The sequence below is a fragment of the Sinocyclocheilus grahami genome, unplaced genomic scaffold (genome assembly GCF_001515645.1).
Source record: "Sinocyclocheilus grahami isolate Dianchi unplaced genomic scaffold, SAMN03320097.WGS_v1.1 scaffold129.1, whole genome shotgun sequence".
NCBI lineage: Eukaryota > Metazoa > Chordata > Actinopteri > Cypriniformes > Cyprinidae > Sinocyclocheilus > Sinocyclocheilus grahami.
The window spans coordinates 277,721-303,344 of record NW_015505308.1 but is presented as its reverse complement, the minus strand read 5'-3'; the positions used below and the strand labels follow the sequence as shown (position 1 = coordinate 303,344).

At 34.5% G+C, this 25,624-nt stretch overlaps 3 protein-coding genes across 3 annotated transcripts in view; 1 reads left to right on the top strand and 2 right to left on the bottom strand.

Moving 5' to 3' along the window:
* The window catches only part of LOC107590516 (fatty acyl-CoA reductase 1-like), a 29,410-nt gene extending 20,135 nt beyond the window's left edge, over window positions 1–9,275 (top strand). The window contains exons 5-11 of the mRNA XM_016279286.1: window positions 938–982; window positions 2,194–2,312; window positions 2,463–2,530; window positions 4,104–4,275; window positions 7,027–7,156; window positions 7,253–7,380; window positions 8,354–9,275. Coding sequence (XP_016134772.1) covers window positions 938–982; window positions 2,194–2,312; window positions 2,463–2,530; window positions 4,104–4,275; window positions 7,027–7,156; window positions 7,253–7,380; window positions 8,354–8,516 — 825 coding nt within the window. The 3' untranslated portion in view covers window positions 8,517–9,275. The remainder of the gene's footprint in view (window positions 1–937; window positions 983–2,193; window positions 2,313–2,462; window positions 2,531–4,103; window positions 4,276–7,026; window positions 7,157–7,252; window positions 7,381–8,353) is intronic.
* A 4,278-nt stretch (window positions 9,276–13,553) lies between these two features.
* Window positions 13,554–21,438, bottom strand: LOC107590543 (Schwann cell myelin protein-like). The gene is made up of 9 exons (XM_016279352.1): window positions 21,393–21,438; window positions 20,860–21,219; window positions 20,516–20,725; window positions 20,165–20,428; window positions 19,292–19,507; window positions 15,439–15,726; window positions 14,856–14,943; window positions 13,954–14,020; window positions 13,554–13,871 (listed from the first exon to the last, which is right to left on the bottom strand). Exons 1-9 carry the CDS (start codon window positions 21,436–21,438, stop codon window positions 13,554–13,556), a joined length of 1,857 nt encoding a protein of 618 aa, XP_016134838.1.
* A 2,041-nt stretch (window positions 21,439–23,479) lies between these two features.
* The window catches only part of LOC107590542 (sialic acid-binding Ig-like lectin 11), a 16,477-nt gene continuing 14,332 nt past the window's right edge, over window positions 23,480–25,624 (bottom strand). The window contains exons 13-14 of the mRNA XM_016279351.1: window positions 24,111–24,177; window positions 23,480–24,028 (exon numbers count right to left, since the gene is read on the bottom strand). Coding sequence (XP_016134837.1) covers window positions 23,651–24,028; window positions 24,111–24,177 — 445 coding nt within the window. The 3' untranslated portion in view covers window positions 23,480–23,650. The remainder of the gene's footprint in view (window positions 24,029–24,110; window positions 24,178–25,624) is intronic.

Sequence of the window (25,624 nt, the reverse complement as noted above, 5' to 3'; positions counted from 1 at the left end):
ATGGTTGCAGATCTGGGCTGGTAACCCAGAGGATTTAGGTTCAAACCTGGACTAATGATTGCATAAACTTAAACATTTCTACATAGCAGAATATCATAGAGACGTTTGGTGGTGTTTATTATCTTTAACTAAAACCATAAAAGAATATATATATCTTTACTTGAAGTAATCATTAGCTGAAATTGTATATATATATATATATATATTTTTTTTTTTAAATGCTCCTCTGTATATATTTTGACCTTAATAACTAAGACTACATTTATCACTGCACTGCCTGGTGTACCTTCATTACGGAATTAAACTTTTCTGCCAACTTTCTGAGTAAAATAACAGAAATACTAAAGAAGGGGCAATCATAGTGCTTCTGCTGGCATCCCATCTGATGCAAAAAGGGAATTAAATCAATAAAGAATGTTAGATATATATATATATATAATACATTTAGGTTAACTCGGTGTTCTAAAAATTATAACTGAAATAAAAAAATTAAAACTAGACATTATTTAAAAAATAATAATTTTCTTTATTTGAAATAAAATAAACTTAAATTGAAGTAAAATAAAATATTACAAAACCTAATCTTATTTTCTTTCAGTTTTCTTTTCAACATTTTCATTTAGTTAAATTTGAAATACTAAAATAACTAAAACGAAATAAAATGGAAAACTAAATTAAAACTATATAGATGTATTTTTAGGTTAACTCGATGTACTAAAATAAACAAAATAATAATAAAAGTGACAAAAACAAACAAAATTACCAAAAAAATTTAAATAACTTTTATTCAAATTATTAACAAAAACTATAATAGAATATCAATGATACTAAAATAACACTGGTTTGGTTTTGACTCTTGACTTACGAGCAACCGCCTAGCAACCACTCAGAGCACCCTAGCAACCGCATAGCAATTGTCTTTTTCTGTGTTTGACAGGGCTGGATAGACAACTTTAATGGACCAAGTGGTGTTTTCATTGCTGTAAGTATTGCTTCGTGATGTTCTACAGCAGATCTGAAAGTCCTGAACCCCACAGAGCGATCTTAACCCTGTAAAACTGACTTGAAGTGACCTTCTAAGGGCTCCAAATGATCTGCATGATCAAAACTCTGCTGTTAAACCTGTCGCACACAATCTACTGCATGCCTTCTGTCCTCTGATTGATAGTTTAGAGTTTTTTATCAAGTCAAAGCTCTTTTAGTGCAATTGAACAAATGTCCAGCGTCAGCTGGAGCTTCATATGTTTTTTTTATGTGAAATCTATTGATTTTAGTAAACGTAAAAATAACTTTGATATTGTTATCAATATTTCCAGATGAACACTTACTGGACTGAATCAGCTGGGCTTTACTTGATTCTCCCATCAATAATTTTTTTGAAAAATCAGTGCGTCTCAAATCTGATCCTCAGGATCTTTTGAGGAGCGTTTGTTTCCAGAAGCTTTACTTTCACTGTTCCTCAGCGGAGGAATGATGTTCACAAGCCTCCAGAACATCTCACATCTTCTGAGGAGCCTTTATTTCTTCAGCTCTCAATCACTGCATTATATGTTTGGAGCATTTCAATCTCTTCTTACTAAGACATATTATTGGAGATCTAGAGCGACGACTGATATTTATAGCATTTTATGTCAGTATCTGCTACACTTTTTTATAAAGATCTTATCGATTTACAAGCATCAGAATTCCATTATATAAATATCAGCATCTGCAACAAATTGCATATTTTTGCTCAGGCTGACTCTCTGAATAAATCTGAGCTGTTTTTTCCTCCAGATTCTCACTATATCAGACTATATATGAGCCATAAAACCCTGATGAAAAAAACTAACTTATTTTCTTTTATATGTTCTTTTTTTTTAATTCTTTTGAATTTAATTTAAAAAAATTATTTTATATTTTTTGCTTTTATATTAAGGTTTTAGTAAACCGTTCCATTAAAAAAAATAGATTTCTCTGACAGTTATTTTATGTCAGGCTAAATTATGATGGACAAACTAAACAGACCTAAACATTAAAAGAGCAGTTTTAGTGTGAAACTGAAATCAGAATCATGATGGCTTTTAACTTGAGTTGCATTGAAATCAGTATACAACAAGGTGTTTTAACATCCGTAAAAATGATATTGTACCTCCTCGCATCACTCGCTGACCTGGCAAGATTCAAGCGTGTGTTTTGTGTGTCCCGGTGCAGGCTGGGAAGGGCATCCTGCGCACCATGAGAGCCAGTAATGATGCGGTGGCTGATCTGATTCCTGTAGACGTGGTTATAAACCTGACGCTGGCCGCCGGCTGGTACACCGCGGTGCACAGGTGAGATTTGCTTATGCTAGACCCGCAGGTCATTAAACGGAGAATATTAGCATGAAGAATCCCTCTGCTGATGTATTTGCGTAAGGCAGAAATGTGCGGTTGTTCACATATGGCACGGTGTGATTTCCTTGTTCTGTGTTTTTATTTCAGACCGAAAACTGCACTCGTGTACAACTGCACAACCGGAGGCATTAACCCTTTCCACTGGGGCGAGATCGGTGCGTAACATACATGTGATGTAATGTAGTGAAATGTTTTTCCTTAGTTCCTCATCTCACAGTGCAACAACACACAGAAACAACAACGAGTTTAGGACATGCATGTGCATAATAAAAAATTGAATACAGAATGTTTGAAGAAATTATGTGAATAAAAGAAATTAGAATAAATGGAAGACAGAATATAGTAGAGAGAGAAAATAAATATAGAAAATACATATAAATAAATAAATTAGCTATACAGTTGGATTTACAGTGTTTGAGCATTTACTCATATTTTTCACAAATTTTACAAATAAATAGTTTTTAATAAATAGAAAAACTGAAATGGTATTTTGTTGTAAAATGAACTCTGAACATTTTTTTTGTTCTTAATTCTCAATACTTTTGTTTTGCAACTTTGAAAAATGTATATATTTTTTAGAAATAGTATGCAGTATACAATCAATGTTTGAAACCGTGTTATGGTCAGTATTGTATTACATTGTATTATTGTATTACATTACAAAATAAAATAAATTAAATAAATAATTTCAAAGAAATTGAAGTAACCTGTTGAATTAAACATGACATTTTAAAAGTAGAAAGACTGAAATGGTATTGTCTTGTAAAACATACACTAATATTTTTACAGTATTTTACTTTACATTTTTTACAGTGTACATACTATTTTTTCATGCAGTATGCATGTTGTAAACAGTAGTTGCAAAAATTGCTAGTAAATTTCACAACTAATTTCAAAGAAACGGCAAGTAACACATTGAATTAAACATGACATTTTGAAGTAGAAAAACTGAATGAACTCCACTCATTTTAATTTATTTACAACTTAAATCTTTTTTATATTGTACAATCCTATTAAAAAAGCATATAAAATAGTATGCAATAAATGTTTGAAACAGTATTATTGTCGCTGTTGCATGTTTAATTCCAGGTGCCAGAAGCTTTATTACCAAGTATGTTTACACACAAGGAGTTTGACTTGGAAAGACTCTCAAACTAAAAAATAAACCATAATTGCATAACTTCAGGTTAATTGAAAATACAAAAATGTACAAATAAATAAAATACAAAACGGTGTGCATACTATTAATTTAATAGAAAAAGCATATGAAATATTATGCAGTATGCAATGCTAAATGTTTGAAAGATTGTCACTGTGTTGTATGTTTAATATTATTGTACATTTAATTCAGGTGTCCAGACTGATGTCAAAAATAAATTATAATTGCATAACTTAATCCTCACACTGGACACAATGCAATGCACACAGTTTCAGTGCATTGCATTTGCATACTGCACATTTTAGCAGATGCATACTGCTTTGTTTCAAACTGGGATCATGCTGTACTGTATGTGTGCGGTGTGTGTCGTGCCGGAGGGCAGCTCACTGGTCAGAGCAGCTGAAGCGTTTCCTTGGCAACAGCAGGATAGAGGGTTTACCATGAGCAACATCTGGCTGCCAGCATCACCCTGCCAACGGCCAGAAACAGTGTAGTGTTACGTTCAGATTCATGCTTCAGTAAATAGTGGTTTAGTAGTTGTCATATATACAATATCGTTTGCTTTCCAGAGCATCACGTGATGTCCACGTTCAAGAGGAATCCTCTGGAACAGGCTTTCCGTCGGCCAAACGCTAACATCACCTCCAATTACCTGATCTACCAGTACTGGATCCTCGTCAGTCACAAGTTCCCCGCACTCATCTATGACCTGTTCCTCCGACTGTCCGGACAGAAACCACAGTGAGAACAAAACAACCTCTTAAGAGTGACATTATACTCACATGAGCTGTTCTGTTCTGATAAAATGGCACGGATCTGTAATATAATATAATGTAATCATTCAAATGTTTGGGGGTAGATTTATCAGTGTCTCTTCTGCTCACCAAGGCTGCATTTTTTTTCAATTAAAAATACAGGGAAAACAGTAATATTGTGAAATATTATTATAATTTTAAAATAGCTGTTTTTTTTTGTTAAATATATATTATAAAATGTAATTTATTGCTGTGATCAAAGCTGAATTTACTCCAGTCTTCAGTGTCACATGATCTTCAGAAATCATGCTAATATGCTGATTTGCTGCTCAAGAAACATTTATTATTATTATCAATGTTGAAAACAGTTGTGCTGCCCAATATTTTTGTGGGAACTGTGAAACATTAGATTTTTTTTCCAGAATTCTTTGATAAATAGAAGGAAAAAAACAGCGTTTATTTGAAATAGAATTGGAAATCTTTTATTATGAAAGCCTTTACTGTCACTCTTGCTAATGCATCCTTGCTGAATAAAAGTATTCATTCATTTAACATCTTACTGACCCCAAACTTTTGAATTATAACATATTTTGTATTATAGAAGTAAGAATAAAATATCTATAGAAAACAAATCATTAGAAAAATAGCATGTTTTGGTCAAATGTTATATTATAGAAATAAGAGAAATGTCTATAGAAATTAGAAAATAATTTTTTTTATTGTTAACATATAAATAGAAACATTGGTATTTATTACATTATTAATTTAATATACTTGAATGTAATATTATGATTATTAATCATTATTAACATAGAAATCAAATATGTATTGAAATTAGAAAAATATATGGTCAATATATAAATTATATACACTTAGTATAATATACATTTATGATTATTAAAATTAATAATGAATGCTGTTTAATACATTATTATATTTGTTATATTATAGAAATAAAATATCTATAGAAATGAGAAAAATGCATGCATTGTTAACATATAAATAGAAATATCAGTAATTATTTTATTATTAATATGAATAATTCATAATGTAATCATAATACATATTAATATAATTTCTTATGTATTATATTACTGAAATAGATACAAAACAAATATCTATGATAGTATAATTGTCATTGGGCGAATTTCAAACGGAAGTGAGCATCCCTATGCCCTACTCCCTTCGAAGGGCAGAGTTCTTTTAAGGGTGCAGGGCATGACTGTCTCGTATAAGCGTTTGGAACTCTCTTGGCGAAGGGAATGACCGACCAAATGTTACCTTGACAACGCTGCGCATGCGTGTAGCATTCTGCACTCCATCAGCTGTTGCAAATAAATATTTCTTATTATTATTTTATTCAAATATTGTCTAATGGTGTCTTATTTACTATTAAACTTTTTCAAACTAAATTTGCTTACACTACCGTCTTAAATTACAATGAACAGTCTTTATTAATCAATAGGACAAGGAACACCCACGTAGCACCGGGGAATGATGTTTAGACAGGACGCAGGACTCAGGAAACCACAGGGCTTAAGTAATGGAACAAATGAGGAAATAAACGAGACACAGCTGGAATCAATTTTCAAACTAAATTTGCTTACACTACCGTCTTAAATCATATTTCTATCACTGACAAGAAATATTTTGTCTTACATTAAAATAGACAAGCCTATTCTATTTACGTTTGTATGTGAAGTCGAAATCAAACCCAACTTTGCTTTAAAAAGCATCCAAGATCTACTAACCGCAGAGGTGTAAAGAGTACATAAAAACCATACTTAAGTAAAAGTACAGATACCTTACAGTGAAAATTACTCCACTACACGTTACAAGTCACCAATTCCAAAACAACTTGAGTAAAAGTCTCAGAGTATCTGATTTTAACAGTACTTAAGTATTTTACTCATACTAAATATAGGCTCAAAGATGCACTAGTCAAAGAGACGTGCCAGTGATAAACTGTAACGTTGTGGAGAAGCTGCGGAAAACAGGCAGAGGCACACAGGATCTATGTGCAGGTATTTCTTGGAAAAACTAGAACAAACAAAAAGGCAAAAAACAAAGAACAGAATGACTGGCAAACAAACAACCATTACATTCAACAACTCACAAGGAACTAAATAAAAACTAGGGCTATATATATACACGGGGCTAACAAGCTTAACAAGACACACCTGGGGAGACTAATCAAGGGGAACCAATGAACAAACGGACTACAAACTGACTACAAACACCACGGGAGACAGGAAGTGACATAAAAGTCCAGGGCAAGGCACAGAGAGCATGAAACAAACAAGAAAGAGTTGATTTGTGAGGAGAGCAATCACGTTTATTTTCTAAAACCAAAATAAAACTGAACACCTCAAAATTACAAACCAAAACAAACAAACAATATATTTCAAAAAGGTTAAGGTTAAGTAACTACTCAGTACAACTACAAAGTACCCGAAAAGATACTCAAGTGCAGTAACTAAGTACATTTACTCCAATACTTTACACCTCTGACTAACCGAAGATCACATGATCACAAACGGAATTCACTTCCGTGACGTGACCATCACATGTTCCCTTCGCTAACGGACTTCTGGAAGGGCCCTTCGTGAAGGGATTCAGTTGTTCACTTTCGTTTGGAACGTCCCTACAAATGGCGTCCCCTTCCCGAAGTGCCCTTCTAGGGCGTTTGGAATTCGCCCATTGAGTGTTCATGTCTGTGTGACCTGTGTTCATTCAGAATGATGCGCATTTTCAACCGTCTGCACAAAGCCATCGGTCTGCTGGAGTACTTCAGCAGTCAGGACTGGGAGTGGAACTCCGACAACATGAACATGCTGATGAGTCAGCTGAGCGCCGAGGACAGGAAGGTACAGCCACACACACACACACACACACACACACCGCATGAACACACTGACAGTCTGTGTCCAAACTCTGCTGAACTCTTCCTCGTGATCTTTCAGACCTTCAACTTTGACGTTCGTCAGCTGAACTGGCCCGAGTACATCGAGAATTACTGTATCGGCACCAAGAAGTACGTTCTGAACGAGGACATGTCAGACATTCCCGCCGCCAGACAGCACCTGAGGAAGTACGTCCATCTGATGACACGTTTACACTGGTATTGAACTGAACTGAGCTGAATAACGACGCCATAGTCTTCTGCAGAGCTGCTTTACAGCTCAAATTGAAGTTAAAAGTATTAATTCTTTACCACAAACCTTTGAAGGGTAGTGTATATTATATTAAAATGAAATATCTATAGAAAAAATGGAAATTGGAAAAGAAAAAAGGAAAAAAATAGTTTTATTATTATTAATTATAATACACTATATAAATGTATTATTAAAATGTATTTACGCTATTTTTAGTGGATTTAATACATCCTTGCAGATTAAAAGCATTCTTACTGTCATATATTATATTATGTTGTATTATATTATAGAAATAACAAATAAGATATTTATAGAAAAAAATTGAAATGAGAAAATAAGACAATGTTTTGCATGTTTTGGAAATGCAGAAATGGAAAAATTATTATTAATTATAATGTTATAATGTAGTCCTTGAATAATAATATAATAAATGTATTATTATGACTGTAGATACTGTCAATTTTAAAAGATTTAATGTATCCTTGCTAATTAAAACTATTTTTACTCTTATATATTATATTATATTAAATAAAATATCTGCAGAAATAGAATAGAATAGAAAATCAGACAATATAGCATGTTTTGGAAATAAAGAAATAGAAAAATTATATATTATATTATATTATAGATGTATCTATAGAAACAAAAAATAGAAAATGGAGAAAATAAAACAGCGTGTATTGAAAAATAGAAATTATTTAAAAAAAAACATTGTCTGATTCTATCATTAGCACATAATAATACATATGAAAGGTTTGTGTGATGGTGAATAAATAATGGCCTGTAAACACACCGCAGCCTGTCCATAGAGAAGAGGAAGCTTGATTAAACACACATTGAGTTTATTGATAGTCAGTAATTGTTTGGTGTTTCATTGAATTATTGATCCTCTCTTCCTCCTGTTCACAGGCTGAGAAACATCCGATACACGTTCAACACGGTGCTGCTGGTCTTCATCTGGCGCGTCTTCATCGCTCGCTCTCAGATGGCCAGGAACATCTGGTACTTCGTCGTGAGTTTGTGCTTCAAGTTCCTGTCCTACTTCAGGGCTTCCAGCACTCTGACCCAATGACCGGAGCAACAGGAAGTGTGTGTCCTTATCCTCCGAGCACTTCCTCTTCCAGAGGTGTCTTCAACCATTCTCACACACACACACACACACACAGGTGTTTCTTTAGCTTTCCTCACCGGCCGCTCGCTCCACCTGACTCCTCCATGTGCTGTTTTTAAAGATGTTTACTTTTATAACGACTGTCCTTAATACCGATTATATATGCAACTGCATTTTACAGTTTCTCCTTTACATTCTTGTCACCATCCAAAATCCAGAGATGCTGCCTTTGTGTCTTCTGATGATTTTAGCCTTCTCGACTACAGACAGTGTTTCGGACCACTGGACCACCGCTCAAAGCTTTGCTGTTTTCAGCCATTTCTCTCTCTTTGCGAGTGTGTGTTTGTCTCTTAACGGTTCGTTTGTGTCCTGTCTGTTCTAATACCGTGTAATCAAGCCGGAAAACTCTTTCGGTTGGTGTTTTGTGTTTTTTTTCTTGTTTAGTTTGCTGCGTTCGGAGGGAAAGGCCTGTGAACTCCAACAGATCTGATGCATTTATAACATCACACATATTTTTTTGCCAAGTCATCGCTTGCTCAACTGTATATCCACCAGTTTAATCATAAACACTCAAAATCAAAAGAAAAAAAAGTCTTTTCATGAAGAAAATGCAGCCTATTTTTAAGGAACTAAAATAGTTCCTAAAATTACATTTTCATGACAATTAAGCACTTTTACCACCAAATTGAATGCATTTTTAACGATTCTAGAATTATTCTAAAAGTCAATTCTCATTACTGTAATACAGTGCTTTTACAGTATTACTGTAAAAATAAATACGGTTATATTATTACATTTTAAATATTAAATAAATTTTTAACAATTAATATAAAATATTATATATAATTATTGTAATTTATTATAATTGTACTTATTTTTAATAAATTAAATATATATAAATAATAAATATAACAATTTTATTTTTTTAAATTTATTTTATTGAATTATTATTATTGATTAATAATTCAATTTAGAAAATATTGAATTTTTTTCCAAATTTCTTTGAAATATGACATACTCGACGCGTTTCACCCATTTATGTCTGTTAATTTTTCTGTTTGTACAGCAGAACACACAGTTTATCGTCAGACTCTTTCTGCGAGTGTTAGATGAGGATATTTCTGTCTGTAGACGGGCGTAAGATAGTTTCATCGGTCTGTAAATATTCTAGATATATAAATATATTCCTTTTCAGATGATATACATACCAAAAATGTACAAATGTATATTTGCGAGGGTGAATCAAAGGCTGGTTAAGAACATCTATTTCCGGAAATGATTGAGGGCTTCCCATATTTTTTTGAAGAAAAGCGAAAAGTGAAGAAAAAAAGCGTCGAGTCTCTATTTCAGTGTTGTTTTATGTGTATTGACCACTGTTTAAAGTGCTCTGAATCTAGAGACGTAAAGGGACTTAAACCTGCAAACCTTTTCATCCGATTTCAGGATGAAACCAGCTTTTCAATCATTGACTTTGGTAGTTTCTATGCAGCACAACCTGTTTCTTCCTTCTAGAAACGTTTCTATTTTGTTACCGCTTGCTTTTTCACCTTTCTGAAGCACTTTTATTTCTGTTTGCTTGTCAGATGAGCCAAAATGAGTGCATTTATAACGTTTTATGAATCTACTACTCCGCCAGCGGTTGAATATAAACCTGACAGCTAATATTTCGTACGGTTTTACAGCATCGTGATCAATAGACACTATTTGAGGATCTCATGAGTGTTCATTTTTCTACACTCCCCCTGGAGATCTACTGCTAAGACGTGTCTGCCTTCTGTCGTCCGGTCTTTTGTATGTCGCACACAGTATTCATGCGTCTTCCTCAGCTCGTTTAGCAGTAGTGGAGAGATTCCTTTAGATGATTTGAGATGTTTTTTCTTCTGCACGTTACGAGTCTCAGTAGAGAAAGCACACGCACACTAACATCTCCTCTTAGAGCATTCCAGACATGAGAAAAACAGACATTTTTCTACGAGAAACGAACACCTTGATGTCTTAACAACGGCAACCCTTCGTTTTTTAAGCCAAGCTGAGCTTTTAAATGAAGCTTCTACTGCCAACGTGATCTTTACAATCTCAAGCGTTTGTGCTCTGCCACTGATGTTTGTACAGATGAGGTGATTGAGCTGCATTGGGTTTGCAGTAAAATGATTTTTTTTTAAAGAAAAGTCCCCTTCTGAAAAAGTTTCTTTCTTCCAATGTAACGCATGTTTGCTTTTTACATGAGATTTTCACAGTAGTGGCTGACATGGATTTTGACCTTCCTCTGCTCAACATTTGTCTCCATGATGTGTTGTACGGTCGAGGTCCTTGAATGAAAAACTGTACTTTGATAAATTGTGTGCTTGACCGTTTGTTGCAAAAGAATTCATGATGAAATAAACTGAAATGACCAAGTTCTTGGTTGTCTTCTTCTTTTATTTCACCACACTATGAAACAATATCAACACAAACATGGAATGATATTCAGAATTGGTTTTGTATGTTTTATGTTCTGGGTCAATTTGACCTGCAACACATTTTTGGGTTTTCAGAAATACAGGTAAGAATGTCTGACTTGAAATTGTGTGACTATTTCAGGTCATGAACATGGCTGGAAAGTTTCAACGCTGTGTTGTGGCATGTGCGTATGAAATCTGACCTGCAAATTTTTTATTTAAAGGCAGGTGCACAGACAATTAAAAAATAAATAAATAAATAAATATATATATATATATTTCACATTTAGTCTAGAACTACATCATGTTCACACAGCGCACACAACTCCTCTGTACTCCTGATTTCTCCCAGTATGTGGACAGGAGAGCTGTCAGTCAATAAATGGGAAAAAGTAACTGGCATTACTTTTTTGAAAAGTAACTCTTTAGATATTTTCTTGTAAATTAAAAAAGTAATGTTACTTTACTAGTTACTTGAAAATGTAATCTGATTACGTAACTCGCATTACTTGTAATGAGTTACCCCCAACACTGTATATAACAAATGTTTAGACCATAGTTATAATAGTTTTTTAAAAATCTCTCGTTAATTTTTTTGTTAATGCACTGAAAAAAAATGGTGTAGAATTTACTTTGAAACCATTTTTACTCAGAAATTGCTAGCAGATTTTAGAAATAATTACAAAGAGACACTGAATTAAACATACAGTTTTGAGAAATTCTTGTAAAATGTACTCCAAAAAAAAAACTTAATTTACAACTTTACAATTTTGTTTAAAAAAAGTGTAACCGCTAATGCTAACACTTCAGCTTTTATTTATTTATTTGAATGGTTGCCACTGAATAAACAGCTTTTTAGAGGAAACAGCTTATCATTTAATGAATCGACAGCCTATCGGCTAATCTTCAACATGTTTTACACTAAACAATACTTTTGGATTGAACTATTTTTAGAGTTTACACCAGGAAAAAAATGCCTTTTATAAGAGAAGTCACTGACTTTTTGCGACAGGAGGGATTCATCTTACGGCACTTCTCATTCATTCCTATGGGAGCCGTAAACGGCGATTGAGTGTCGCACAACTCAATCCAAAGTACCAATGTGATTGGTTATTAAGGCACACGTGATCCAAGTTGACCGTTACTGCTACTCCCAGAAAACAGACATTTGGAAAAAGAAGAAACACTTATTCGTCTTATTAAAAGTCGTTTTACCATCAGAGTGATTCTGAAACTGATATTTCAAGCTAAAAAAAACTTACATTTACTTTTTAAAGTTCACACAAAATGAAAATGTGTCTTTTGCTGCTTATCCTGTAGCTCTGAGCTCATCTTTAACTTTAAGCACATATATAAATGTACAGTCTTTCAGAAAACAGACTAATTATTCAAATAAATTCAGATATAGCGTGAGGATGTCATTCCACGAACTGGTTGTGAAAGAAGTGGCTTGAGCTTGTTCATTTTGAAGTGTGGCTTGGTCAGGTTAGGATGTGAACCAAGCAGATTTAAATACAATGTCTGGCCTCAACTTCCGGTTTCAAGAAAACTGCACACAAACCATCATCGGGGTGTTTGAGGTGTAAAATCTTATATCTAGATGGCAGCAGACAAAGCCCGAGTTTAGCCATATGAGCGGTTTATGATATTTAATCAACTTCAAAATCTGTGTGTTAATATCAAGATAATTTATGATGACCGCAGGATGAATCTACACAGACAGAAGTGAATCAGAAAATGTGTTAAAGATCATTAATGTGTGCGCGCCCTCATCTCTGTGGTAAGTGGTTTAAACCTAAACCCTCATTCATGAATATTTCCCATTTTGCGCTTCTCTTTTAATTCTTTTAGGAAGCGGGTTGCCAAAGTTGTAATTTGTGTGTTTCACTTCCTCTTGGGTGCTTTTAGCCTTTGAACAGCTCACATCTGCAGTGTTTGTGATCACTGTTGGCATGATTACAGGGTTGCCTGTATTCTGAGACAAAATGTTCTGCAATTTTACCTGCCATTAGTTTTTAAAGTAGCCAAAGGCTGACATCAGTCAGAGATGATCACTAGGCACCACTTAATTTCCTGTTGTCTTTATTTAATTAAAATGATGACATCACAATGCATATTAAAATAGAAATACAGACGTGTAGCAAACTTCCTCACAGTTAATTTAATGTAGGAACTGTAGACACTTTAATGTAAAATTTTCTGTAAAGCTGCTTTGCAATGATTTGCATCGTGAAACGTGCTATACAAATAAACTTGAAATGAATTGAATCAATTTAATTTAAAACGATAATAAAATGTAATAATCTTTCACAGTTGTTTGTCAAAGCTGTCAAATGTTTATGAAAACATTTATAGAATCGAGAAATCATATTCTGTTACACCAAATACACAAAATAATGATTTTTAAAATAGCATCATATGACCCCTTTAAGTAGTTTCTGTCTAAAAGTGTAGATTTTTCTAGATTCTCAAAGATTCAAAGGTTTTGGTTCAGTCTTGTTTTTCAGCATCATCTGCGCTGACCAGTGCTTCCTTCGGTCTGTAGCGATGGCTTTTGTTTTCATATGTTTTCATAAATCACGTCTTCTGATGCCGGTGAGGACGTGTCCGGGATCTTTGCTGTCATGTCTGGTTTTTTGGGCTCTGTCTCAGATGTTGAGGTGTTGTTCTCTGCGTCTGCGGCTCCTGCAGGACGCTGTCGGACCGCAGCGTATTCACTGGTCAGCGAGGCGATGCCCCTGATCTCTGCTGACGGCGGGTCAGCGTTTGTGAAGTCGATGGAGGAATAATGAAGAGATTCAGGTGCACTCGGTGCCGTGGATGACCGCATGCCTTTATTGGCATAAACAAACTCACTGTCATTATCCAGAGAAACGGCCTGATGGAGAAGAAACGGCAAAATGAGTGAAGAAGACCTGCTGCACGACTGTCTGTAATGTCTTTGAGGATGAATAACTCACTGTTTGAGTCAGAATGAGTCCAGATCTGTCGTCTTGTCTGGGTTCTGAAGGTTTTTCTTTCCTTCTTCTGAAAAACATGTTTTCAGATCTTAGAAAAATTGATGCTTATATAAAATCTCAATCAGAATCACAAATCCTCCTTGTGATGAAGTCTCATCAGAACACTGTGTGATCCAGGATTATTATCGTTAAATAAAACTAAAACCATTTTTAAAAAAGTGTTTTGAAGTCTAAAGTCTATATTTGATTTCAGCTAGTTTCTGAAGCAACAATTTCACTTAGTTTAAACTGACGAACTGAAATAAAAAACTGACATAAAAATAAATAATAAAAAAGAAACTATATAGACACATAAACACAAATATATAACCAAAAATGACAAAAACACAAAATTACTAAAACATGATTTAATATGATAATATAAAAAAATATAAACGGATTAAAAATATTAATAAAAAAGCGTCATAGTGATACTAAAATAACACATTCAATATTAAGTTTAAAGTTAAAATATTTTAACTGTACTAAATAGCAATAAAAAAGCTAAACATACACAATTACTAAAACTAGATTTTATTTTAATACTATTTTACTTTAGTTTTAGTAATTTTGTTGTGTTTTTGTAATCTTTATTAGTTTAAATTAGATTTGTTTTATTAATTTTATAAATTTAATTAGTTATTTCAGTACTTATAATTATTTGTATTTTATTTCAGTTAACATTTATTTGCTTTAAAAAGTATTTTTTTGTATAATGACCCTGTGTTATGCTTTATACTTTAGAAAACATTTACCATAATAGCTGAAAAAATCTCTAATGTGTGTGTGTGTGTGTATTTAGCTTTATTTCATCATACATTACACCAATTTTGTGATTATCATGTTTTCTTCTTTGTTCCCACCGTTCATAGCAGAGCATCACGATGCACACGATCATCATCACTGACGCACCGACAGCAGCTCCGAGCAGTACCGACGGATGATGGAAACCTGGAAAACAGTGTTTTGTTGCTCAGAGGTTGGTCTTTCATAGTTCAGGAGATCTCACTGAAACTCATTTAACAATCTCAGATGTCAAATTGACATTATTACATACTGAACTTTTTAAAAGTGTAGTCTAAAGTGGTTAGAGCCTAATGGTTAGAGAGTCGGACTCATAACCCAAAGGTTGTGGGTTTGAGTCTCGTACCGGCAGGGATTGTAGGTGGAGGGAGTGAATGTACAGCACTCTCTCCCACCTTCAATACCACGACTGAGGTGCCCTTGAGCAAGGCACCGAACCCCCAACTGCTCCAGGTGTGTGTTCACGGTGTGTGTGTGTTCACTGCTGTGTGTGTGCACTTTGGATGGGTTAAATACAGAGCATAATTAATTATCTGCAAGTAGTTTTTTCAGTACAATTAAGCTACTTCTTTTTCACATGGATAAAGATATCATTTGTGATCTTTCTTGCTGATCAGATGGAGCTGTTGTTGTGTTTCTCACGTGTGTCTTGTGGCGGTGGGGCGGCCTGAAACTGTTGGCTGCAGCTGCCGTGGTTTTTTGTGCTGAAACACTGTAGGACGTCCGTGTCTGTGAGGGACTGATGGATGTTCAGGACGCTCTTCACTCCTGTGCTTCCTAACGTCTCCTCACTGATGGAGGTTTCTGTAGAGTTAGCGAGCACATATCCGGACAGACGCCACTCTAGTGTAGGGCAGGGATTCCCATGAGCCTCACAGACACATGCCATTACACTGCTTCGGCTGCAAGAGCTGGAGATTTTGGGTGCAACTGAAAGAGAAAATATAATCGTTATGATACAGAAGATCTTGATGGTCTCTACAGTGTACAACATGTTCAGAATTTGAATGATAAAACACTAAAAATACTATGGTAAAAAAAACATGTTAACAGCAAGTTCCCTAAGAAATCTAACGGGATATTTAATGCATTTAAATTTGTATTTACACATCTGTAATGATAAAGCTGCTATTTAGTACATTTAAAATATAATAATTTTAAATGTAATATTGAATTAGTATTTAGTATTCATTTAGTATCACTGAGACACTGTCATAGTTTTTATTAATATTTTGAATCAGTTTTTTATATATATTTTTCATTTTCTTTTTAAAGTTTTATCAATTTTGTGTTTTTGTTATTTTTAGACATTTTTGTTAATACGTCTGTATAGATTTTATTCATTTTTAATGATCTCTACAGTGTAAAAAAAACCATGTTCTTCATTTTAATGGTAAAACACTAGAAATGTCACGGTAAAACCATGTTAATTGGTTAAAAGCACGTTCCCTTCCTGTGAAACATAATAAATCTAACGGGACATTTCAAAATAAATACTGTTAAATGTACAGTTTTTAGAAATGAAAAAGAGCATGTCATCTTATTTTAATTTATTTAATTTAATTTATAATTCAGTCTTTTATGGTGGTTGTCAGTATATTATAAGAAAACAACAAAACATATTTTAGTATTTCAGTAAGTTGGTATATTAACATTATTTTATTCTGTAAATTTAAGTTCAGTTCACTGTAGATGAATACAAATGTGTTCATGACAAAAATAGAAGAACAAAACAACCTAGAGCTAATAGTTTCCTAAAGTAGAAAAAAGGAACAAACCACAATTATTAAGTTAGGGTTAGTTCCGTCTACAAAACGCCACACTGGTGAAAATGCCATTATTGTGCTGAAGAACTCATTTTACTCTTCTGACTACAGTAGCACTCAGTTATAAAAAGTCTTCACCCAAAAATGAACATTCTGTCATTTACTCACCAAACCTGTTTGACTTTATTTCAAAAAGATATTTTGAAGAATGTTGGGAACAACATTGGACCCCATTGACTTCCATTGTATGAATGAAAAGATACTGAGACATTTCTCAAAATACCTTTCTCAGAAAAGTAAGGAAGTCATGCAGGTTTGGAATGAGGGCGATAAACGTTGACAATTTTCATTTTTATGTGCAAACATTATTTTGATTATTTTGAGCTCTGTTAACATAATAATGTTGATTTGTTTATGCTACAAATTATTAACTCGGTGTAGTTTGTTGGTTGAACATAATTTCATTAGAAGTTGTCATGATTCAAAAGATTGATGAAAACTTTGCATTACCTTTTTTTAAGCCAAAACATTGTTTAAAGAGATAGTTCACCCAAAAATGAAAATTACCCCATGATTTACTCACCCTCAAGCCATCCTAGGTGTATATGACTTTCTTCTTTCAGACGAATCCAATCGGAGTTATATTAAAAAATGTCCTGGCTCTTCCAAGCTTTAAATTATAATGGCAGTGAATGGGTGTTATTTTTCAATAGTCCAAAAGAAGTCCAATAAAGAGCACGTACGACGTAGCGTAAGGTCCGGTGAGAAGTGACGAATGTGGAAACGCAGCGGAGAGAGCAAAACAAAACACTGGTCACGAATTAGAAGTACAAAATTAAGATTTGTAAAGAAAAATGTCTGAGGATTTTTATATATGCGAAGAGAAGACTGGTTTTCCTTTGCTAAAGTAAGGAAACTTTGCTTCCTTTGCTCCTGTAAACAAACGTTGGTTCTCGAGAGACTAGCATATTCTCACCGGACCTTATGCTACGTCGTACGTCATCCGCCGGAACGGTGTTATTGTGAATGCGCATACGACAGTTAGCGGAAGCTAGAGATTACTGTTTATAAAGTTTTAAATATGGATATTTTTCTTACAAAAACACATCGCTTTGCTAAAGGAGGCCTTTATTCACTCCCCGAAGCCATGTGAGGCACTTTTTATTATGGATGGATGCGCTTTATTGGACTTCTTTTGGACTATTGAAAAATAACACCCATTCACTGCCATTATAAAGCTTGGAAGAGCCAGGATATTTTTTAATATAACTCTGATTGGATTTATCTGAAAGAAGAAAGTCATATATACCTAGGATGGCTTGAGGGTGAGTAAATCATGGGGTAATTTTCATTTTTGGGTGAAATATCCCTTTAATGCGCAGCATCTAATGTTGTCGGTTGCCACAGAAAATCATATTGACTTGTTCCCCAGTGTTTGATCACTGCATTGGGTTTTTAGAAGTTTCTTGTAATTTCACTGGTTTAAGTGCAGTTTCACAAAGTTTTCTATAGAAATCTTGCATGTCAAAATGCTGTAGCGTAACTTTAACATGTTGCTCTATAACAAAATTTACAAAAGGGGAACTAAATCTCCTTCTGTCTACACCCATTTCACAGCTTTTCTAGCATGCAGCCTGTGCACAGCTGACTGTATAGTCAATCACCATCAACCTGTTTACCATTGTCGCCATACTCCGTGATGCACACACCATGTAAGATATTACACCATATAGCATGCTGTAGTGTAGTTTATATGATCAAATTGTATTCAACTTAAGCTATATGTAAAGTTTAAATAATTGAAACATGCTTTCGTGGTTTTTTCAACTCCTTAGTGTCTTTTCAGTGCTGAAATTCATATTATGACTGTGTGAAAGAAAGTATGCTTCTCTTGCATGCTTTTATGGTAAAATTGCAACTTTTCCATGTCAATTTACTTTTATTTTCACCATAAACAATGCACTTTGCATTCAATGCTGTCTAGAGCATTGTTATGTGTTTGCTGCATTTACTGTAGTTATTGCACTATATTCACAGTATTTATGTTATCAGGGATCAGATTAAGTTTATCCAGGCCCGGTTCTACGGGGGTGCTACGAAATCATAAGCAACGAAATCATAAGCACCCTCAGTTAAAGCTATATTAATGGCATTTTATTGCAGATTTGGCAAACTATCCAGTGTGTAATGGTTTGCGGTAATTTCTGTTTCAACGTGTTTTTGCAGCGTTGAGCAATGCAGCCAATCACAGACATATCGTTGATTTCTTAAACCAGAGGCGTTTAAGTTAGAATGCACTCATACCGCTCAAATCTGTAACAGTGTTCAGCACGAATCATCTCATTATAACAGTGTTGATGCAATCTAAATAAGAGATTTGTTGTGCAGTGCAGAGAACTTTAATGATAATAACGTATCTTTGTGAGATCGCGATGAACAAAGATGAGTGACAGCTTTTTTAGTGATTATGAACAGAGGCTCTTTGCGCCATAGCAATGGACGCCACTATATATATTAGTGGCGTATGTTGCTATGGTGCAAATATATATAGTTAAAAATAAATATATATATAGTTAGAGCACCCTCACTAATTTAAGAAGCACCCTCAGTGATTTGATTCTGGAGCCGCTCCGGAGTTTATCAGATTAAATTAATTTGAGATTTGTCTTTGTACTCACACTGAACATCAAGTTGGATTGTTGCATTGCATTGGCCATGCTGGTTCTGACCTTTACAGCCATACCGTGCACCGTATGTAGGGTTTGTCACAATGTAGGTGTGATTATGTCCAGTCTGGAGGAGCTCAAATTGAGATCCCGTCTCTGTGTACCAGGTGTAGTTGAGCTCTGCTGGGTTTGCATCACTGCTGCAGATCAGAGTCACTGGATCGCCCTCCATCACTGAGCTGGAGGTAAACGCTGACAACGATGTGTTTCTTGGAGCATCTGAGAAAAAAGGATGTGCAATGTAGAATGTGTGATTTAACAGTTCAAGAGTTGAAAGGCTGCAGGTTTAAAACTCTTATTTGACAAGTTTCAGATCACCATGAATTTTCACTGGACTCTCAGCTGATTACAAATTACTCACACTGGATGTCCACAAGAGTAACAAGTACTGACTCTGGACGGCCAGCAGATTAAAAAGTACTCGCACTGGATGTCGTGGTATTTAGATTTTTTTATTTTTTTTATTTTTTAATAATAGTAAAGCCGTGTCCTCAGTGGCTCTGATGTCAGGAGAAAATGAAGACTCTTATGTTCACTTTTACATTCAACTACAAGTCACCTTATGAGACATTGTTGTCTCTACAGCTCCTCGAGTGCAGAGAAAATGACGGACAGCACAGAACTGGCTGAGTGCAGAAATATACTAATACGGGACAGTCTGTCAGCGGTCATGGGCGGGCCTTGAGCAATATGACGTCATACTGCTCAGAAAATCAAAACGGCTTGATAATTGAGACTATTTAGGTTTTTGGGGATTTAAATATTTTTTTATTTTATCATTATTGGGTGGTTGTTTCCACACACTGCTAAGACACATTTATATGCAAACACCATGTAAAAGTGAATTCTGCATCCGATGTCCCCTTTAATACTCACACTGGACGTCCAGTAGCACTGATGAGTTCTGTGTGCCGTGTGTGTTCTCAGCTGTACAGTAATATCGTCCGCTGTGTGTCGGGTCGGTGTTGTTGATGGTCAGGTTTGATCCGGTCTGAACTGGATTCAGAGGTCTTTCAGAGTCTCTGTACCAGGTGTAGTGCACCACTGGGGTTGCATCACTGCTGCGGATCAGAGTCACTGAACGGCCCTCCAGAACTAAACCAGCTGGATTTATCCTCACCGATGTGTTTTTAGGAGCATCTAATAGAATAGAAAAAAATGTAGGCAGGCACAATATATAGTCATATTTTACATCTATTATATGCAGTATAAAGGTTGGTAATACACTGTGCAAAACAAGTGACTTTAAGTATTTGGAATATTTGTATGAGTAGTACTGCTGTCCTGTGATGCTCTCGATGAGAGATGAGCTCCATGTGAGAGATGGTGGACGAGATGGACAGAAGATCTTAGTAGAGCAGCGCAGACTCACTGAACTTCCCTCAGTCGTCTCCTGCTGATCCGGAAAGATGCTCAGTGTGGGTCTGGGGGGAGATCCTGAAACACACAGAGATATTACAAGATAATGTAGGTTGTCATATCCAGTAATGAAGGTATATATTGTACAGTAGTAGATTTCTTTTTCATGTCCAGTCACACTATAGAAGCAGCATGAACAATATGACACTCACCTAAGACGGTAATTTGAACTCGGGAGTGTGTAGCTGAGTAGCTATATTGCAATTCACCATTGGCTTCAAGTCTGAAGTAATATGAGCCTTCATGACTCTGATCAACATTATCGAAGCGTGTGGTGCAGTTTTTCTGTGTAGCGGTGCCAAATATTTCTCCTTTTAACAGTCCAGTGTTGGGGCTGCTGGAGTCAAACACAGCTGTACTTCTTCCGACTTTAAACCACTTTCTCTTTGCACTATCAGTGAGGTAATTTTTAAGTTGTTGATCAATATCAAATGTGCAGGGGATGAAAACACAGGATCCTTTCAGAACTTCTACTTTCTTCGGCAGATTGATATTGTAGCCACAAAAAACACCTAAAACAAAGACAAACAAATAGAAGGAAGTAATCATACAGAGGATACAAGCAGAACAAACTTCTGCAGCACTTATTGCTCTTTATCTCATAAAGGTCACATGAAAGTGCTTTCATAATAATAATAATTCATCTTGTTAAATAGAATAGAGGAATAATCTATAAGAATGAGACCTTGTATCAGAGATCCAGTGAGGAGGAACGTCACCAATGCTTCCATCATTTTCATACAGGCCACCTTACAGCAGAATAGACAAACAAATGAAAACATTTTATAGAATTAAAAAAGCAGAAATGTTGGACCTGTTTTTGCTTGTTTATCCTACGCACCTATCGATGACCTACAGGTGTGTGAGGGTAATTGTTGATTAATAGAATGAAAAAAATTATAATCTGTGTATGAATTTATAGCTCTTTTATTGGTATAAACTCATTATTTCTAGATTAAAGTTTAAGATTTTTTATTTCTAGAGTTTTACATGAGAATACAGAACAATACAAAAGATTTTTTTTAAAAACAGGACATGCTTATCTTGAACATGTTTCAAACCTTAATGTTTCAGAATCAACTCCTCTGTAAAAGGCTTTCTTGCTCTTTAATGCCTGTTTTTTTAATATAATGTTGCTTGTAAAGTTAAATGATGGTAATTAAAAAAAATACAAGTTCAAAAAAAGTAAAACATTTATTGTTCAGAATAATATTTTAAAAATTAAAATTTAGAAAATAGAATTGAATTTTCATCCCATGCCTTAACTGGGTAAAAATCTTGAAACTTAAAAAAAAAAGATATTTTACCCATATTTTTTTCTGTTTGAATTTCGAAAGGATGTAAAAACGATGGCTTACTCGCAGAAGCACTTTCGTGCAAGGTGGAATTTATTTACAGTGCCAGAAAGATTGTCCACAGTGAAGAATATATACAAGTGCACACAAAAATCCAAAGTACCAAAGAAACAACAAAAGGGGAAAATAATCCAACAATGATATATCAAACAGGTATTCACAGTATACAAAGGGTTTTGTGTTTGCATCAATTTGTCTTCTGGGAAACATGTAAGTATCTTCTGTTGCTTCCGAAGGGCAGTACTAAATGGGGGGAAAAAATTATATTTCAACAAATTAAGAAAAATTTGGACATCTTCATCCTGTTCAAAAGTTTTTCTTAAGGCTCTTAAGGCATCGTGTTTTCTTCTGGAGCATCAGTGAATGTTTGAACCTTTTTTTTAAACATTTATTGTTCAGAGTAATATTTATAAAATAAAAATTTAGAAAATAGAATTTAATTTTCGTTTCATGCCTTGAAGCCTTAACTGGGTAAAAATCTTGAAACTTGTCAGAAAAAAAGTGATATTTTACCAATATTTTTTCCATTTTAATTTCAAAAGATCAGATATTTATTTGTGAGATTGTAAAATGTTTACTTGTGAGATTTATATGCATTATGCTTGTGCCCACCAGCTCGCCTTCGGGGACAAAAATGTGAGTCCGTGAAAGGATGTAAAAACGAATTATTATTATTATTATTATTATTATTATTATTATTATTATTATTATTATTATTATTATTATTATTATTATTATTATTATTATTATTATTATTATTATTATTATTATTATTATTATTATTATTATTATTATTATTATTATTATTATTATTATTATTATTATTATTATTATTAGAGATTGTAGGCATTTTAATGAAGCTAAAGTACATGTCTTAAAACAAAATTGATCATTAAAAATGTAATGAAAAATAAAAGTAAAAATTTTAATAAAAACAAATATATTTGAATAGGAAATAAAAGACATTGTTTTATTTATTTATTTATTTTTTTTTTAAATAATTTTCAAAGTTTTTAAATTCCTTGTTTTATTGTTGTGATTATTGTTTTTATTTTATTTTATGTAAAGCACTTTGAATCACCATTGTGTATGAAATGTGCTATACAAATAAACTTGCCTTGCCTTGCCTATAATAAAATACATATTACAAATAAACCCTGCAGGACTGGATTACAGGTAATACTGTTGTAAATAATGTTCAGCTTCTTGTACCGATCGTTTCGCTTCATAAGAACTCAATGAATCGTCAGGTGCCACAGGTTTGAATTGTGTGTTGCCTGTATGTGCTTTTTTTTTTACTTTCAGAGTGAATGTAGCTGCTGATTTGCATTTTATGAATCACCAAGAACCACGGTTTCAGATAAAAAATCTTCTTTACTGTTCTACTGAAGAAAAAAGTCACATCTTGAATTGCCTGAGGATGAGTAAATTAACAGCAAATTTGCCTTTTTGTTAAAACGATGAGGAAAAACACTTAAAATATCTTCTTTTATGTTCCACAGATGAAAGAAAGTTCTGTAGGTTTGTAATTGATATTTTTGGATGAAGGATCTCTTAAATCGGTGCTCAAAGATTCAAAGGTTTTGGTTCAGTCTTGTTTTTCAGCATCATCTGCGCTGACCAGTGCTTCCTTTGGTCTGTAGCGATGGCTCATGTTTCCATAAATCACGTCTTCTGATGCCGGTGAGGACGTGTCCGGGATCTTTGCCGTCATGTCTGTTTTTTTGGGCTCTGTCTCAGATGTTGAGGTGTTGTTCTCTGCGTCTGCGGCTCCTGCAGGACGCTGTCGGACCGCAGCGTATTCACTGGTCAGCGAGGCGATGCCCCTGATCTCTGCTGACGGCGGGTCAGCGTTTGTGAAGTCGATGGAGGAATAATGAAGAGATTCAGGTGCACTCGGTGCCGTGGATGACCGCATGCCTTTATTGGCATAAACAAACTCACTGTCATTATCCAGAGAAACGGCCTGATGGAGAAGAAACGGCAAAATGAGTGAAGAAGACCTGCTGCACGACTGTCTGTAATGTCTTTGAGGATGAATAACTCACTGTTTGAGTCAGAATGAGTCCAGATCTGTCGTCTTGTCTGGGTTCTGAAGGTTTTTCTTTCCTTCTTCTGAAAAACATGTTTTCAGATCTTAGAAAAATTGATGCTTATATAAAATCTCAATCAGAATCACAAATCCTCCTTGTGATGAAGTCTCATCAGAACACTGTGTGATCCAGGATTATTATCGTTAAATAAAACTAAAACCAAAACCATTAAAACATTTTTTTGTTAAGTCTGTTTTATTTCAGCTAGTTTCTGAAGCAACAATTTCACTTAGTTTAAACTGATGTACTAAAATAACTAAAACTGACATAAAAATGTATAATAATAAAAAAAAACTATATAGACACAAACATGCACACACATATATATGTATATATAACCAAAAACTACTAAAAATGACAAAAACACAAAATTACTAAAACATTACAATTTAATATAATATAAAAAAATATAAAGTGATTAAAAATATTAATAAAAACTCAGTATCTTAGTGATACTAAAATAACACTGATTCGATATTAAGTTTAAAGTTAAAATATTTTAACTGTACTAAATAGCAATAAAAAGAGCAAAAAATACACAAAATTACTAAAACTTTAGATTTTATTTTTATACTTTTTCACTTGTTTTAGTAATTTTGTTGTGTGTTTTTGTAATCTTTATTAGTTTAAATGTATATAGTTTTTAAGTTCATTTTAGTTTAATTAGTCATTGCAGTACTTTTTTATTTCAGTTAACATTTTTTTGCTTTATAAGTAATTTTATTTATAAGTTTAAGTTTAAGTATTTTTTTGTAAAATGACCCTGCTTTATGCTTTATACTTTTGAAATCATTTACAATACCGGTAGTAGTTGAAAAATATATGTCACGAATTCAGTCCATGGACTTCTGTTTATTCACCACCAGAGGTCACCCTTTCCATTTCATTGACTCTCGCACTACACAAACTGTTGCCTAGCACCCCGGACTACATTTCCCATCATTCTTTGCACAATTTGCACACTGCCCTGATTGCACTGATTGCACACAGCTGTTTCTAATCACCTCACTCACTATATAACACCCACTCTAACCCTTCTGTTCATGAACTAATTCCCCTGTCTGAAGTGTTTCCCCTGATGGGGATCGCCTTTTGTTGCGTTTGGGCTGCATACACCTCCACAGAACTCCCAGAGGCGGCAGCACCCACTATTAGGTCTGCAGAGTCGGTGGCTGAAGCTACAGTCTCTCCTGAGGTGGTGGTGCTCGCTGCTGTGTTCCCCGAAGCGATGGTGCCCGCTGCAGTTTCTCCAGAGGTGGCGGCGCGTGCTGCAGAACCTTCCGAAGCGGCGGTGCTCGCTTCAGCTCCTTGCGTGGTGGTGGCGCCTAGAAACGTACATTCGACCTGTCATGTCAGGGTCGAAGAAACCTTCGCCGAACTCTCCCTGTATCCTGAGGGCGCTACTGTAGAACCTCCAGAGGTGGCGGCATCCGCTGCAGAACCTCCAGAGGTGTCAGTAGTACCCACCT